Source organism: Mirounga angustirostris, unplaced genomic scaffold (assembly GCF_029215605.1).
Source record: "Mirounga angustirostris isolate CCGP_5_RB_7025 unplaced genomic scaffold, mMirAng1.0.hap1 SCAF_17, whole genome shotgun sequence".
Taxonomy (NCBI): domain Eukaryota; kingdom Metazoa; phylum Chordata; class Mammalia; order Carnivora; family Phocidae; genus Mirounga; species Mirounga angustirostris.
In genome coordinates, this window is record NW_026991725.1 from 15,771,000 (window position 1) to 15,787,287 (window position 16,288).

The following is a 16,288-nucleotide window of genomic DNA, read 5'->3' on the forward strand; positions in this document are numbered from 1 at the left end:
AACAGGAAACTTCTGGCTCATGACCTTTTGCCCCCACGACTCAGTTTGGTCTATCTTCAGGTTGTCTGCTCACCATTAAGTTCTTTTTTGTTTTTTGTTTTGTTTTGTTTTTAAAGATTATTTATTTGAGAGAGAGAGAGAGAGAGCGAGAGCAGGAACAGAAGCAGGGGGAGTGGAAGAGGGAGAAGCTGGCTTCCCGTGGAGCAGGGAGCCTGATGCGGGGCTCGATCCCAGGACTCTGGGATCATGACCTGAGCCGAAGGCAGACGCTTAACGACTCAGCCACCCAGGCACCCCAGTTTTTTTGTTTTTTTAATTGGGTGTTTTTTATTATTTTTATTTCGATTTAAAAAATTATTTTAAAAGAGCTTGATTGAGGTATAACTGTTAACCTAAAAACTGCACATATTAAATGTGTTCCATTTGATGGGTCTGAACATATGCATACACTCATGAAACCATCACCACAATTAAGCTAATAAGCAGCACCTTCAAAAGTTTCCTTGCGCCTTGTTTTGTTTTTTTGTGTGTATGTTAACACAACATGAGACCTACCGTCCTAAATTTTATATAAGTGGAATCATGTAGTATTTGTCCCTTATGCCTGGCTTATCTCACTTAGCATAGCACGCTTTGGTTCATCCGGGTTGAAATGGCAGGATTGCCATTTTTTAGGCTGATAATACTCTGTTATTTGTAGGTACCACACTTTTTATCCATTCATGCATGGATGGACGTTTAGGTTTCTACATCTGACCATGGTCATGGTTAAATTCTAAACTGCTTTAGCTCTTAGACATTCAACTCTGTATAAAAAGACTGTGACCCTTATTAATCAGTCCAATATCCCACTGGATCTTTTTTCCCTTCTTGTGACAGCTGCAGGTTCTCCAACTCTGTTCACGTCCCTGATATGATCGATCTCCTCTTTGCTGTCCTCCCTGGGGGCACTGTGTTGTTAACTTCTTACTGCCAACTTTATTTTAGCTACTTCCAAACCTGGATTCGTTGGAGCATTCATTCCCAAACTTTTTAACTGTTCTGAAGGGATGACATCACAAAAACTTCCCAGGTGAGAGAACTATGTACTCTCAAAATGTGGGTACTATTTGGTTCTAACTTTTAACTTCCTTATTTATACCTAAAAGAGCTGTTCCAAACTTTCTCCTTCAACCCAGACCCCCCTCCCCCCATGTCAAGTAGACAGCTCTTGCCACTCACCAAGATGAGGGGGACGGGCAGGAATCCCCTCCCTTCTCAGTAATGACTGTACTGGTTGGTTTTTCTTCCTGGGGCTCTGTTCCCAGCACTGGCTTGCAAGGCCTACTGTATCAGCCTAGATCCGATTAGGAGAAAGAAGCCACACAGTAATTCAAACAGGAAAAGTTTAGTATCAAGAATTACTAACTCGCGCGCCTGGGTGGCTCAGTTGGTTAAGCAACTGCCTTTGGCTCAGGTCATGATCCCAGCATCCTGGGATCGAGCCCTGCATCGGGCTCCCTGCTCAGCAGAGAGCCTGCTTCTCCCTCTCCCTCTGCCTGCCGCTCTGCCTACTTGTGCTTTCTCTCTCTGTCTGTCAAATAAATAAATAAAATCTTAAAAAAAAAAATTACTAACTCTAACAGGGATTGGAGTAACAAGGGACCGGCTAGTAGGAAATGAAGAGGGCGCTAACAGAATAGCAAACATGAGAAGCAGCTACTCCTGGAGCTGAGACAGAGGCCCCCAGGGAAGGATCCCCCAAACCCCTGCCCCTGGGGCTCTCATGCTGAGGCCCTCTTGGGAGGTCATGGCCATCCCTCACTGAAGGGCAGAGAAGTCTCTGTGTTGCTGTACTGGCAGAACTTGCTGGAAATCTGCCCTCTCCCACACATTTAATTATGTGGTATTTTAAAGTTACATTTATTAATATTGCCAAATATCTGATCCCGTCAAACCAGTCTCTGAGTATTGGGAAACTGTCAGCTCACTATAGCAGATACATTTCCAAAATGTATCTGAAAATCCAAATTTTTCTAATTTTTGCCTGAAAGCTCACATTTTTTCACTGGCAACTGACACAGTCCGTTGCTCTTGAAGTGAGAGACTGACTTCGTTCGTTGTCAAGAAGGTGTCTGCCAGGGGTGCCTGGGTGGCTCAGTCGGTTAGGCGACTGCCTTCGGCTCAGGTCATGATCCTGGAGTCCCGGAATCGAGTCCCACATTGGGCTCCCTGCTTGGCAGGGAGTCTGCTTCTCCCTCTGACCCTCCTCCCTCTCATGCTCTCTGTCTCTCATTCTCTCTCTCTCAAATAAATAAATAAAATCTTAAAAAAAAAAAAAAAGGTGTCTGCCAGACCCATGTCCGAGCGACCACAGATTGTCTGTCCCGCCGTATTTCAAGCAATGATGGCATTCCACAGAAGGAACGGGACGCAGCAAGCCTCTCCGTGGGAAAGCCACCGTCCTCGGGTTCGCAGCAGCCAATGTGCCTTCGCGGGTCATGATTTCCTAACAGTAATCGCCCCGCTCTATCAGGGACAGTGCTTCTCCTCCCTGCTTTTGCACCATCACCGCAGACGTAACGCGGTGACAAGACAACCCCCTCGTGGTTTGGGCCTCACCGGGCCCTGAAAGATGCTGAGAGACCTGCTGGCCTCGCGGAAGGAGACGGGTTTTGAAGTCGGGGTTGGGGGCCCCATGTGAGCCCCAAGTCAGAGCGCGTGTCTTCATGACTGCAGTGGGCCTGCCCCACCCTTGGCTTACAATGAAAAGTCAAAATAATGTTTGCAAAATGTGACACTATTCAGGAAGGGTTGGTCTACTCTTAAGCCTCTAATCAGACTCGAGAGGCTAATTAATAACATTCATTACCATCATTAACGTTCAGAAAGAAAAGTCACAACTGAGTATCAGCATGTGATCACCTTGAGCGTGGACTCATTTCACTGCAAGAGTGATGCCGATTCAGTCAAAAGGATCTGCTAAACATGCCTAAAAATCCCGCATGCCACTGGCAGATGTTCTGCACCAACAAGAATGTAGTTACCGTTAGCACCCGGCTGCTCGGACGATCCAGGTGTACCCATGGGAGCGTGACAGCTCTGACAAAGGACTCAAGAGCAACCAAAGCTCTGGCCAAAGTCATGAGGCCAAACCTTGGGTGCCTACTTGGGGCACTGGGGGTCATAGGATGTTAAAGCCAGAAGCCACCCTCAGAATAATGAAGCCCAATCCCCACCCCCACCGCCCGCCTTTTTTTTTTCTTTTTTTTTTTTAAGAGATTTATTTATTTATTTTAGGGGAGGAGGGGCAAAGGGAGAGGGAGAATCTTAGGCAGGTTCCACGCTGGGCTGGGCGTGGAGCCTGACACGGGGCTCGATCTCACAACCCTGAGATCATGACCTGAGCAGCAATCAAGAGTCAGTTGGGTGGCTTAACCGACTGAACCCCGCAGGCGTCCTCTGAATCCCCTTTAAGCTGACAGCAGAGCCAGAGGAAGTGACCTGGCAGAGGCAGTACGGGGCTAGAACGCGGGCTCTAACGCGTGCTGGGCTGGCTACAAATTCTGTCTCTCACTCCACCTCCGAGCAGCCCGGTAGCCTCCGTCGGCCTCAGCTTCCTCAGCAGCGTGCCCACCGTGCCCACCGTGTGAGTGTGGCCGGGCCTGTGGGAGAGAAGGTAGGTGCTTGTTGAGACATTAGTTGTCATTTGTTCATGTTCCCGTTACGGCGCTTGGCCAAGGTCCGGCTCTGAATTTGGGGCAGAATCTCAAATTTTTTTTGAATTTATCTTAATTTTTAAATTTTATTTTCATCTGTTAGAAACAACTCGTGCCATAGTTCATATTACAGCTGCCATGTTTAGATGTTCCTTAATTACATCTTTATTTTATGTTCTAAGGATTTTATTTATTTATTTGAGAGAGAGAGAGAGTGCGCTCTCACGCATGCAGCAGGGGGAGGAGCAGAGGGGGAGGGAGAGGGACAAGCCTACTCCCAGCTGAGTGCTGAGCCCCTGTCTCCAGGGGGAGCTCGATCCCACCACCCTGAGATCATGACCTGAGCTGAAACCAAGAGTCTAAAGCGCAACTGACTGAGCCACCCAGGCGCCCCCTTAATTGCATCTTCAGGTAGGAGCAAGCGAGTCACCTAATTCTGATCAGTGATGCTTTTATTCTAGAAGGCTTGGGGGATTTCTGCCCTGACTCCATGCATGCATTATCTCTAAACTGTTGTGCTTATCCTCATACCTGAATGGTACAGTTTGCCCCCGTGACTTCAGCTACTTAAACACACGATCCACACTTTCAAGGAAGTTATATTGAGAAAACAACTCAGGGTTTGCTTGGGGTTTCTCTTCCTCCCCAGCGAACAGGAGAGAAAAGTCCTTCGGAGATGAAGTAGTGAGGGATTACAGGAAAACAAGTACAATGAAACCCCAGAAAAATGCCCTGGGGCTGTGATAGGACCGGTGATTATTGGCTCCTGTCCCCGGTCATCTTGCTAACCTTGCAGCAATGCAACCCCTTGTGTTAAACAAGTGCATCTGGGGACACCATTTATAGGGTTTTACTACAGACAAATGTGGCTACTAGGTAATGTATATATATATATATATTTACCAGCCAACCATGAGAGAGTCCAAAGGCTGGGTTGGACTCAGGTTGTATTGGTTACCTATCTCAGCCAGCCTGTCTCAGCTGAAAGCGGTCAGCCTCACTGATACACCCTCAGGGCCAACGGCACAGGCCAGCCCGTTTGCTGCTGTGCTGAGTCTGCCAGGGAAGCCTGCTTGTGCCGCAAGGGAAGGCGCGGGTGGGTTGGGGACCTTGCTGCTCCCGTGGGTCTGCAGATTGGCAGCCTCTGCCTCCTGGGAGCTGATTAGGAAAGGCGGGTCCCAGCCCCACCGGACCCGCTGGATCGAAGGATGTAGTAGCAGAACCCCAGGTGACCCATGCGCAGGAAGTTCTGGGACGCACTGAGTTAGGGGACGACACAGTTGGGACCTTGGCTCTGTTTCCCGCTCATCAGACTAATACAGGTTACCCCTGCTTGACTAAACCTGGTTCCCGTGACTCCATGCGTGCATGGAGTCTTGGGGGGCTGACCTGACAAACCTGAGATTCTCTTTCATTGTAGCGGGAAAAGGGAGTGAGTGACAGCCGCTCCAACCAAGAGCTGGCTCAGGGCATTCCGAAGGATAAGGGTTTTATTTTTTAATTATTTACAAATTTTTAAAAATTAATTTATTTATTTGAGAGAGAGAGAGAGCAGGGGGAGGAGCAGAAGGAGAGAGAAAAGCGGACCCCCGCTGAGCACAGAGCCTGATGCGGGGGGGCTTGATCTCACCACCCTGAGAGCATTTGACCCTGAGTCAAAGCAAGAGTCAGATGCTTAACCAACTGAGCCACCAGGTGCCCCTAAAGGTTTCATTTTAATCAGGACTGACATTCAGTTGATTGCTGTAAGTAGTGCTTCCAGACACTTTTCGTATCAGAGCACACGTAGAAAACATTTGCAGGCACCTTGGGGTAAGCAAATAATGCTCTTAGTGGTCAGAGGCAACCCACCACCCAGCTTCTTGCCGCACCAGAGCCGTAGGGATCGAAGTCTTGGAACACAGGTAAAGCGAGCCATTTGAGCACACCAGGGTTCCAGGACACAGCAGCTAGGTCAGGGTAGGAGCAGGGAATGGATCCTGGTGCCCTGAGCAGTCCTGAGCAGTCCCAGCACCATGTTGGACTGGTCACCATCCTAGCCCCGGAGGAGCACCGCCCCAGACTGAGACGCACAACTGGGGATGAGATGCTCAGCACAAGGAAGCTTGGAAGAATGGAAATGGTAACAACAGCTACATGTCAGCTGTCTTTTTTTTTTTTTTTTCGACTTTTACAAACTGTTTATTTTCCGTCAACCTTTTCCATTTCTATTTCCATTTTGTTTGCCTTTGTGGAAGACCAGCTTAAGACCACTCAGTGGTTGGGTGCCTGGGTGGCTCAGTTGGTTAAGCGACTGCCTTCGGCTCAGGTCATGATCCTGGAGTCCCGGGATCGAGTCCTGCATCGGGCTCCCTGCTCGGCGGGGAGCCTGCTTCTCCCTCTGACCCTCCCCCCTCTCATGTGCTTGCTCTCTCTCATTCTCTCTCTCTCAAATAAATAAATTAAAAAATCTTAAAAAAAAAAAAAAAAAGGCCACTCAGTGGTTGTTCCTACCCATTCAGTGGCCTGAGCAGTGGGAGCTGCAGACCAGTCTTCAGTGGCCGGCTGGGCGCTCCAGTCTTCAGTAGGGAACTGCTGAATAGGCACCGAGGGCACCTGCACGCCTTCAGACCAGTCTGCAACTTCAGGCTGAGTAGCAGTGAACTCAGGAGCTGGGGCCGTCCATTCACCCTGAAATTCCTCCTTGGTCACAGCCTTTTCAGCAGCGGCCTGCTCTTCCTTTTCAATCTCTGCAGGATCTCTGTAGAAGTAGAGATCAGGCATGACCTCCCACGGGTGTTCTCGGGAAATGGTGCCACGCATGCTCAGAACTTCCTTGGCCAGCATCCACCACATCAGACCCACTGAGTGAGCTCCCTTGTTGTTGCAAGGGATGGCAATGTCCACGTAGCGCAGAGGAGAGTCTGTGTTGCACAGAGCAATGGTAGGCAGGTTAACATAGGACGGCTCTGTAAGAGGCTGGTGGTCAGCCCTGGGATCAGTAGCCACCAGCAGTCTCGGCTCCCGGAAGGCTGCCTGGATCTGATTAGTGGAGGTTCCAGGAGCGAAGCGGCCGGCAATAGGAGTGGCTCCGGAAGCAGCAGCGAACTTCAGGACAGCTCGCTGGCCAGTATTCCTGGACGATATGACACTGACATCAGCTGGGTTTTCAATGGCAACAATGGCACGAGCTGCCAGCAGAAGCTTCTCCCAGGTTCTCTTCAGATTTATGATGTAGATACCATCACTTTGCCTTTTGTAGATGTACTGTTCCATTTGAAAGTCAAGGTTGGTGCCACCTAAGTGGGTTCCCGCTGCAAGGAATTTGAGGACATCCTCCTCCTTCATTTGCAGGACATCAAGGGCTCCGGACATTGTGAAAGTTTCCCTTTAAGTTACGACGGAAACGCAAAACAACGCCGTATGGACCCTTCCCTGAGTAGCTCGGAAAAGGCGTCAGCTGTCTTTCTAAGCAGTAAACATGTATTAACTCCTTTACCTAACAAGTTGATGAGTTAGGTACTCGTTCCATTTCCCTTTTACAGACGAGGAAACTGAGGCACAGAGGTGCAGTCCTTGCCCATGGTCACACGGCTAGCGAACGAAGGAGGTCTAAATCTGGGTTGTCTGCTCCAGAGTCTGTCCTCTTGCTGTACCACCTGTCCAGCAGTAGAAGATCCCAGGGAAGAAAGAGACGGAGTGGGGCACCTGGGTGGCTCAGTCGTTAAGCATCCGCCTTCGGCTCATGTCATGGTCCCAGGGTCCTGGGATCGAGTCCCACATTGGGCTCTCTGCTCCGCGGCGAGCCTGCTTCTCTTGTGTTCCCTCTTTCACTGTGTCCCTCTCTGTCAAATAAATAAATAAAATCTTAAGAAAACCACAAAAAACAGAAAAAAAAAAAAAGAGAGACGGAGTATGAAGTGAAAAGGACACCCAGACCTGGCAGCATCCCGTCAGCCGACTGAGGCTTTATCTGGAACCCGGGCTGCTGGGTCCCCATCACCTGGTTAGGGACGAACAAGAGGAAACAGATACTAAATTCCACATTAGGAACTGAGCAAAATGTTTGGAGCTGAATCCCTTAAGAATATGTTCTTGCGAACACTGTTAAAGGGAAAAAGCGAAGCACAAATGAGTTCAAGAATGTGCTTTCGGTCCCCTGACAGATAATTAGAATCAGCTGCTCTGTCTGTGCATCATGAATAAGGGGCTTGGTTTTTTTTTTTTTTTAACTTCTTCATAATAATGACAATGCAATACTTTAAAAGTTTTATTTTCCTTCAATATAAATTCAAATGTATGTTGTTTCATGTCTGATCACATTAATATATATTTTTTAAGATTTATTTATTTATTTGACAGCAAGAGAGGGAACGCAAGCAGGGGGAGTGGGAGAGGGAGAAGCAGGCTTCCCGCGGAGCAGGAAGCCTGATGCGGGGCTCCATCCCAGGACCTGAGCAGAAGGCAGACCCTTAACAGCTGAGCCACCCAGGTGCCCCCACTTAAGATTTTTAACAACAACATGTAGAATATCCTCCCCACCCCACCCCCATCCCTGTCCCATTTTTATAAAACAAGTGCTGTCTTGGCGCGCCTGGGTGGCTCAGTCCATTAAGCATCTGCCTTTGGTTCAGGTCATGATCCCAGGGTCCTGGAATTGAACCCCACGTTGGGCTCCCTGCTCAATGGGGAGTCTACTTCTCCCTCCCCGCCGCTTGTGCTCTCTCTCTGTCAAATAAATAAATAAAATCTAAAAGAACAACAACAACAAGTGCTGTTTTACAAAAACCCTTGGAATTTTAAACGCTTATTCCATTAATGCTGCCAGTTTGCCAACCTTCTTTGGACCTCCTTTTGGGACAATCTTGAGAACCCTTGTCAAATAATGACAGCAATAACAGTAATAAAAATATAGCTAAGAGATAATTTGAATTCTCACCTTTTAAGCATCGATTTAATTTCTGGAAACAGCCAAGTTTGGTGACTCCTAATCCATTTTTTTAAAATAGACTTTATTTCTGGAGCAGTTTTCATAGCAAAATGGAGCAGAAAGTACAGAGTTCCTATACATCCCTTAATGGTCCCCCATTATCAACATCGCATACCACAGTGGTAACATTTGTTACAACTGATGAACCTACACTAACACATCATGATCACCCAAAGCCCAAAATTTCCATTAGGGTTCACTCTTGGTATTGCACACTCTATGGGTTTTGCTAAATATGTAATAACATGTATCCACCATTATAGTGTTAAACAGAATAATTTCAATGCCCTAAAAATCTTCTCTGTGTGCCTATTCATTCATTCCTATCCCTTAGCCCCTGGCAACCACTGATCTTTTTACCGTCTCCATATTTTTGCCTTATCCAGAATGTCATATAGTTGGAATCATACATGTAGCCTTCTTTGACTTAATATGAAGTTTCTTCCATGTCTGTTTGTGGCTTGATGGCTAATTTATTTTTAGCACTGAATAATATTTCATTGTCCAGATGTTCCACAGTTTATGTGCCCATTCAGCTACTAAAGGACATCTTGATTGTTTCCAAGATTTGGCAATTATAAATAAAACTGCTATAAATATCTGTGTGCAGAGGTAAGTTTTCAACTGCCTTGGGTAAATACCAAGGGGAATGATTGCTGGATTGTACAGTAAGAATATATTTAGTTTGGTAAGACTCTGCCAAACTGTCTTCCAAAGTGGTTGTACCATTTGCATTCCTTCCGACAATAAGTGAGAGTCCCTGTTGCTCCACATCCTCACCAGCATTTGGTGTTCTCAGTGTTCCAGATTTTGGCCATTCAAACTGGTATATAGTGGTATCTTTTTGTTGTTTTAATTTGTAACTCCCTGAGGACATATAAAGTGGAGCATCTGTTCATAAACTTATTTGCCATCTATTATCTTCATTGGCAAGGTGTCTATTCAGATCTTTAGCCCATTTTCCATTTGAGTTGTTTCTTTTTCTTGTTGTTTTAAGAGTTTTTTGTATATTTTGAATAACAGTCTTTTGTCAATGATGTATTTTGCAAATATTTTGTCCCACCCTGTGTCTTGTCTTCTTATTCCCTTGATCTGAATCCATTTTTAAGATTGGAGACAGAGCTGGGGGCACCTGGGTGACTCAGTTGGTTGAATGTCTGCCTCTTGATTTTGGCTTGGGTCATGATCTCAGTGTTGTGGGATCAAGCCCCATGTCAGGCTCTGCACTCAGCATGGAGTCTGCTTGGGATTCTCCTCTCTCCCTCGGCCCTTCCTTCCCCCAACTTGCACTCTCTCTCTCTTTCTCAAAAAAAAAAAAAAAAAAAAAGATTGGAGACAGAGTGAGAAAAAAATGAAGGAAAAAAAACAAGAAATAGGAGACAGGGAGGTGCTAGATTATCCAAATACTGGACTAAGCCCAAGTTTAGGGCACCAGAAAAATGATCATCAAAAACATGAGAAATAAAATATTTTGAAAGAATTTGATGTCAGATAACATCCACCTTTGGCTACAACAGAGTCATTAGTGTAAGAACTGCCCTCCAATCAAAGAACTACAAAACTGGACAAAATACGTTATGCAACATTTTTCAAGCATTGGGCAAAAAGTAGTGTAGGAGTTTGATCCTGCAGAGAAGGGAAACGTGAAGTAAGCCTCACAATTGCCCCAGACTTCTACTGTGGTACAGGAGGTTGATCACAAGTGGAAAGTTGTCTTGCTGAGCTGAGGGGGCAGGGATTGGGTGAATGGGATACTGAAAAATTAAAAATTAGGCAGGTTACTGAAGAAAAGGAAGTGGTGTGTGTGTTGGGGGAGAGGAGGATTCCAGAGGACCCTTCATCCAAGAAAAACAAACAAATTAAAAAATCAATAGAACAGATTCCAAAATAACCCAAATGTTGGAACAAACAAGGGTGTTCAAGTAGCTATTATGAATATTTTTAAGGACTTAAAGGAAAATATAGTCAAAATGAGTGGATGGATGGGAAATCTCAGCAAAGCAATTGAAACCATAAAAAAAGAACCCAAGTGGAAATTCAAGAATGGAAAAGCAAAATATCTGAAATTAAAATTTAACTGTGGGATATTAACAGCAAGTTAGAGACTTCAGAGGAAAGACTCTCTTTTTTGAGAAAGAGAGAGAGCAAGTTGGGGGAGGGAAGGGCTGAGGGAGAGAGGAGAATCCCAAGCAGACTCCTGAATAAACCTGAAATCAGATCAGTAGGAGTTATCTTATTTGAAGAATAGAAAGAAAAAAGATTAACAAAACCTCAGCAACCTATGGGATAATATTGGGGTGCCTGGGTGGCTCAGTCGTTAAGCGTCTGCCTTCAGCTCGGGTCATGATCCCAGGGTCCTGGGATCGAGCCCCACATTGGGCTTCTTGCTCAGCAGGAAGCCTGCTTCTACCTCTCCCACTCCCCCTGCTTGAGCTCCCTCTCTAGCTCTTGCTGTCTCTCTCTGTCAAATAAATAAAGAAAATCTTAAAAAAACCCCAAAAACCTATGGGATAATATCAAGTAAGCTGACATATATTTAACTGGAGAGAGATAATGGGGCCAAAAACATTGAAGAAACAAAGTCCAAAAAACTGCCCCAAAATGGAGAAAACCTTCAAGTTACAAATCCAAGAATCCTAGCAAACTCCAAGCAGGATTAAAAAAAAAAAAAAAGTCACCAAGGGATATCATAGTTAAAATGCTGAAAATTACAAGGAGATAATCTCAAAACTCACCAGAGGAGGTAAAATACCTGCAGAGAAACACCAGTACAAATGATAGTGGACATCTCATCAGAAAAATGGAATCCAGAGGACAATAGAATGACATCTTTTAAAAAAAAAAGATTGATTTATTTTTGAGAGAGAGAGCGCAAGCTGGGGGAGAGGCAGGGGGAGAGAGAGAATCCTCCAGCAGACTCCCCACTGAGTCTGGAGCCCAATGTGGGGCTTGATGGATCCCAGGACCCTGAGATCATGACCTGAGCCAAAATCAATAGTCAGCTGCTTAAGCGACTGAGCCACCCAGGCACCCCTAGAATGACATCTTTTTTGTTTTTAAATTTTTTTCTCAGATAAAAAGCAGATTTATAAACCCACACAATCCTCTCCAGGGAATGACATCTTTATAAAGAGTTGAAAGGAAAGAAAGTCAACTTAGAATTAAATATCCTGTGAAATTATCCACTAGGAATTAAGATGAAATAAAGGCATTTTCAGATAAACAAAAGCTGCAAGAATTCTTTGCCAGATGGCCTGCACTACAGGATATACTGAAGTAAACTGCTATCCATCAGAAGGAAGAGAGAGTACTGGGAATGGCCAATATGTGGGGAATATAGTTATCTTTTTACAAGTAGCCATATTTTCTTCTTCTTTAATTTTTTTATATTTTTTGGAAGTTGACTGTTTAAAGTAAATGTAATTGTAATAATAGAATACTGTTAAAAGAGAAACTGAGACACATTACATTTTTGAAGAGTTTATTTGAACAAACATGGACTTGTATCAGGCAGGGCCAGACCTGAAGTGATTAGGTGTACTGTGCTGGCAGGAGCTGGGAGAAAGCTTTGTGTTATTTAATTATAGCTTAAGCAGTTGCCTTATTTGGGAAAGCCTAGCTCAGTGTTCTTTAGTTTTGCTTTCTTAACATCAAGGCACTTATAGGAGTGGACTCTGGCTTAGGTTTTGGCTTGCAAATGTTGGCTGTTAAAACATCAGAGTCATCCCAGTCTAATGACTTCCTTGTTTAAATGACTTTTACAGTAGTTGTGGGCTTTATTATTTAAGGGTATGTGACATATATGGCAACAATAGCCAAAGGGGTGGTGAATGAAATTTTCATGTAATAAGATTCTCATATCTTGTATGAATTATTAATGCAATATTAATTCTAAATAGACTGTGATAAGCTACAGATACATATTATAACCCGTAGAAAACTACTAGAAACATAATAAAAAGTATAAGTAAAAGGTCAACAAGAAGAAACAGAAATGAAATGTATAGGGTGTATATATTTAAGACTTTATTTGTTTATTTGAGAGAGAGAGCACAAGCGAGGAGGGAAGGGCAGAGGGAGAGGGAGAAGCAGACTCCCCATTGAGCAAGGAGCCTCATGTGGGGCTCAATTCCAGGACCCCGAGATCACGACCTGAGCTGAAGGCAGATGCTTAACTGATTGAGCCACCCAGATGCCCCTGAAATGTATAGTGTATTAGATTAATGCGAAGAAAGACTGGAAAAGAAGAACGAAAACCAAAGAGATAACTAAAAAACAAGTAGCAATTTGGTAAACTTAAAAATCAGTATGTACATTAATTACAAATGGACTAAATACTCTAACTAAAAGGCTGAGATTATCAGGGTGGACAAAAAAGCAAAACCCAACTATATTCAGTCTACAAGAGACACATTTTAAACATAAAGACACAGAGAAGTTGAAAGTAACAGGATAGAAAGATATACCATGCAAAGAAGAAAGTAATAAAGCTGGTGAGACCCCTGCTATCAAGCAGAATAGATCTTTTATTTTTTATTTTTTATTTTTTTAAAGATTTTGACAGAGAGAGAGAGACAGCGAGAGAGGGAACACAAGCAGGGGGAGTGGGAGAGTGAGAAGTAGGCTTCCTGCAGAGTAGGGAGCCTGATGTGGGGCTCGATCCCAGGACCCTGGGATCATGACCTGAGCTGAAGGCAGACGCTTAACGACTGAGCCACCCAGGTGCCCCCAGAATAGATCTTAAGAGAAAGATTATTTTGAGAGATAAAGGGGGGGGGGCTTTTCTTTTTCTTTTTTAAAGACTTTATTTTTAAGTAATCTCTACACTTAACGTGGGGCTCGAACCCACAACCCCAAGATCAAGAGTCGCATACTTCACTGACTGAGCCAGCCTCCTTAAGTTTGATTAATTTGCTAGAGCAGCTCACAGAACTCAGGGAAATTACTTACTTCTGTCTACTGGTTTATAAAAAGATATGATAAAGAATGTGAATCAATAGCCAGATGAAGAGATACATAGGGCAAGATCCCAAACAAAGGAACTTCTGTCCCCTTGGAGCTTGGGGCCTGGCTCAGTGATACGTGAAAGTGTTGTTTCCCTGAGCATGGAGGCTCTTTGGAAAGGACCAAAAAGCTGTTCTCTTGGATTTTTATGGGAGCTTCATTACACAGTCATGAGTGACTAGGTCATTGGCCATTGGCTGATTCAACCTCTAGGCTTCTCTCCTCTCTGGAGTTGGGGACAGGGAGGACTAAAATTTCGAACCCTCTAATCATTTGGTTCTCTTGGCAACCATCCCCCATCTTGGGTGTGATCCAAAAGTCCCTTTCATTAATAACAAGCCACCCATTTCACCTTTATGGCTCTGAGGTGTTTTTGGGAACTGTGGGTGAAGACCAAATATATCTGAGACATATATTTTGGTCATTCAAATGGCCAAATAGATATTTCTTATAAATCATTATATTGTGAAGGACCTCTGAAAATTCTGCTTCCATAGAAGAAAACTAACAAAAATTGTCAGGATCAACTTTTTCAGAACTCTGGAAATTAGTGAAGAGCTTGCAACAATTCAGGGAATGCCTATTTAAGAAAAGTGGCTTAATCCCGGTGAGGACAGCAAGGTTTGGGTGTTTTAACTTGCTCTATTCCCATTACCCCCACCCCCAGTTCCATGGTAGTTTTACTTTTTTTTTTTTTTTAAAGATTTTATTTATTTATTTTTAGAGAGAGAGAGAGAACACATGAGAGGGGGAGGGTCAGAGGGAGAAGCAGACTCCCTGCTGAACAGGGAGCCCGATGCGGAACTCGATCCCGGGACTCCAGGATCATGACCTGAGCCGAAGGCAGTCGCTTAACCAACTGAGCCACCCAGGCGCCCCTCCATGGTAGTTTTAAAAACCAACGGGCTACAAACCAGTCTGAGCCCTTGGAAAATACTGGAAAACTTATTGGTTCTAGGGATTTAAGGAAATCTCTGTCCAGTCATTAGGTGATCACTAAGCCAACTGAACAGAGACTCAGTATATAGACTTTATGGAATTCATTCAGGAAAGTCACTAAAGAAAAACAGCAACAAACATCTATAACAACAAATCCTGGGCAGGGGGGAATCCAGTGTCCACAGTGCCATACTGCATTATTTTAAATGTCCAGTTTTGAAAAAAAAAAAATCACAATACAAAGAAACAAGAATGGCCCATATAAGAAAAGAAGGATCAATAGATATTGTCTCTGAGGAAGTGCAGATGTTGGACTTACTAGACAAAAGCTTTAAATCAGCTATTTTAAATATATTCAAAGAACATTAGGAAAACATGTCTAAAGAAATACAGAAAAGTATGAAAATGATATCTCTCTCAATAGAGATACAGTAAGGAGATAGAAAAAAACTTATTTTTTATTTTTTTTAAAGATTGTTTATTTGAGAGAGAGAGAGAGAGCGGTGGGGAGGGGCAGAGGGAGAGGGAGAGACGGTCTTAAGCACATTCTGCACTGACTTGGAGCCTGATGTGGGGCTCATTCTCACGACCCTGAGATCACGACCTGAGCCGAAACCATGAGTTGGATACTTAACCCAGCTGTAACAGGTGATTCCGCCCCCCAATTTTTTTTTTTTTAAAAGAACCAAATGGAAATTCTGGAGTTGAAAAGCAAAAGAATGAAATGAAAAATTCACCGGAGGAGTTCAATAGCAGATTTGAGCAGGCGGAAGAAAGAATCTGTGAATCTGGATATACAGATCAAGTGAGATGATCCAGTCTGCGAAACAGAAAGGGAAAAAAAATCAAGGAAAATGAACAGAGCCTCAGAGACCTGTGGGACACCAACAAGCAAACAACATACACAGAATGGGAGTTCCTGGAGGAGAGGGGAGAGAGGGAGGGCACAAAGAATATTTGAAGAAATAACAAAGCAATAAAAATAGTACACTAGAAAATATTTAGCACAAAGGAAGGCAGTAATGGAGAAACAGAAGAACAAAAAAGATATGACATAAAAATAAATAGCAAATGGCAGATGTAAATCCTACCTTATCATTAATTTAATGTAAATGAGTTAAATACTCCAATGAAAAGTCAGGTTGGCAGGATGCATTACAAGAAACAGGATCTGACTATATGCTGTCTACAAAAGCCATACTTTAGATTCAGACCCAAACAGGTTGAAAGTACAAAGACAGAAGAAGAGATACCATGTGAACAGTAACCCACAATAAGACCACATTCGGGAAATAAAACAAGTTTCAGGGGCGCCTGGGTGGCTCAGTCGGTTAAGCATCTGCCTTCGGCTCAGCTCATGATCCCAGCGTCCTAGGATCCAGCCCCAAATTGGGTTCTGTGCTCAGCAGGGAGCCTGCTTCTCCCTCTCCCTCTGCCTGCCTGCCTGCCTGCCTACTTGTGATCTCTCTCTTTCTGTGTCAAATAAATAAATAAATCTTCAAAAAAAAACCCCCAAAACAAAAACAAAACAAGTTTCATTAAATTTTAAAAGATTGAAATAATCCAAAGCCTATTCTCTAACCACAATGGGATGAATTTACCATAGTAGTGAGTAGGCAGGCCTGGTCTGAGGACCCGCAGGGGGGCCTCACAGGACCAGTCAGGAGGGCCCTTGGCT

The 16,288-nt window shown here is 44.3% G+C and overlaps 1 protein-coding gene across 1 annotated transcript; it reads right to left on the bottom strand.

Moving 5' to 3' along the window:
- Positions 1 to 4,675: 4,675 nt before the first annotated feature.
- Positions 4,676 to 7,150, bottom strand: LOC123840799 (small ribosomal subunit protein uS2-like). Its single transcript, XM_064583303.1, has 2 exons — positions 6,172 to 7,150; positions 4,676 to 4,856 (listed from the first exon to the last, which is right to left on the bottom strand). Exons 1-2 carry the CDS (start codon positions 7,050 to 7,052, stop codon positions 4,676 to 4,678), a joined length of 1,062 nt encoding a protein of 353 aa, XP_064439373.1. The 5' UTR covers positions 7,053 to 7,150.
- Positions 7,151 to 16,288: the final 9,138 nt, after the last annotated feature.

Coding starts and splice junctions, on each gene's coding strand:
- LOC123840799 (XM_064583303.1), bottom strand. CDS start 7,052: ATGTCCGGAGCCCTTGATGTCCTGCAAATGAAGGAGGAGGATGTCCTC. Junction 4,857..6,171: donor GTAGGAACAACCACTGAGTG/GCCTTTTTTTTT, acceptor TTTCCTAATCAG/CTCCCAGGAGGCAGAGGCTG.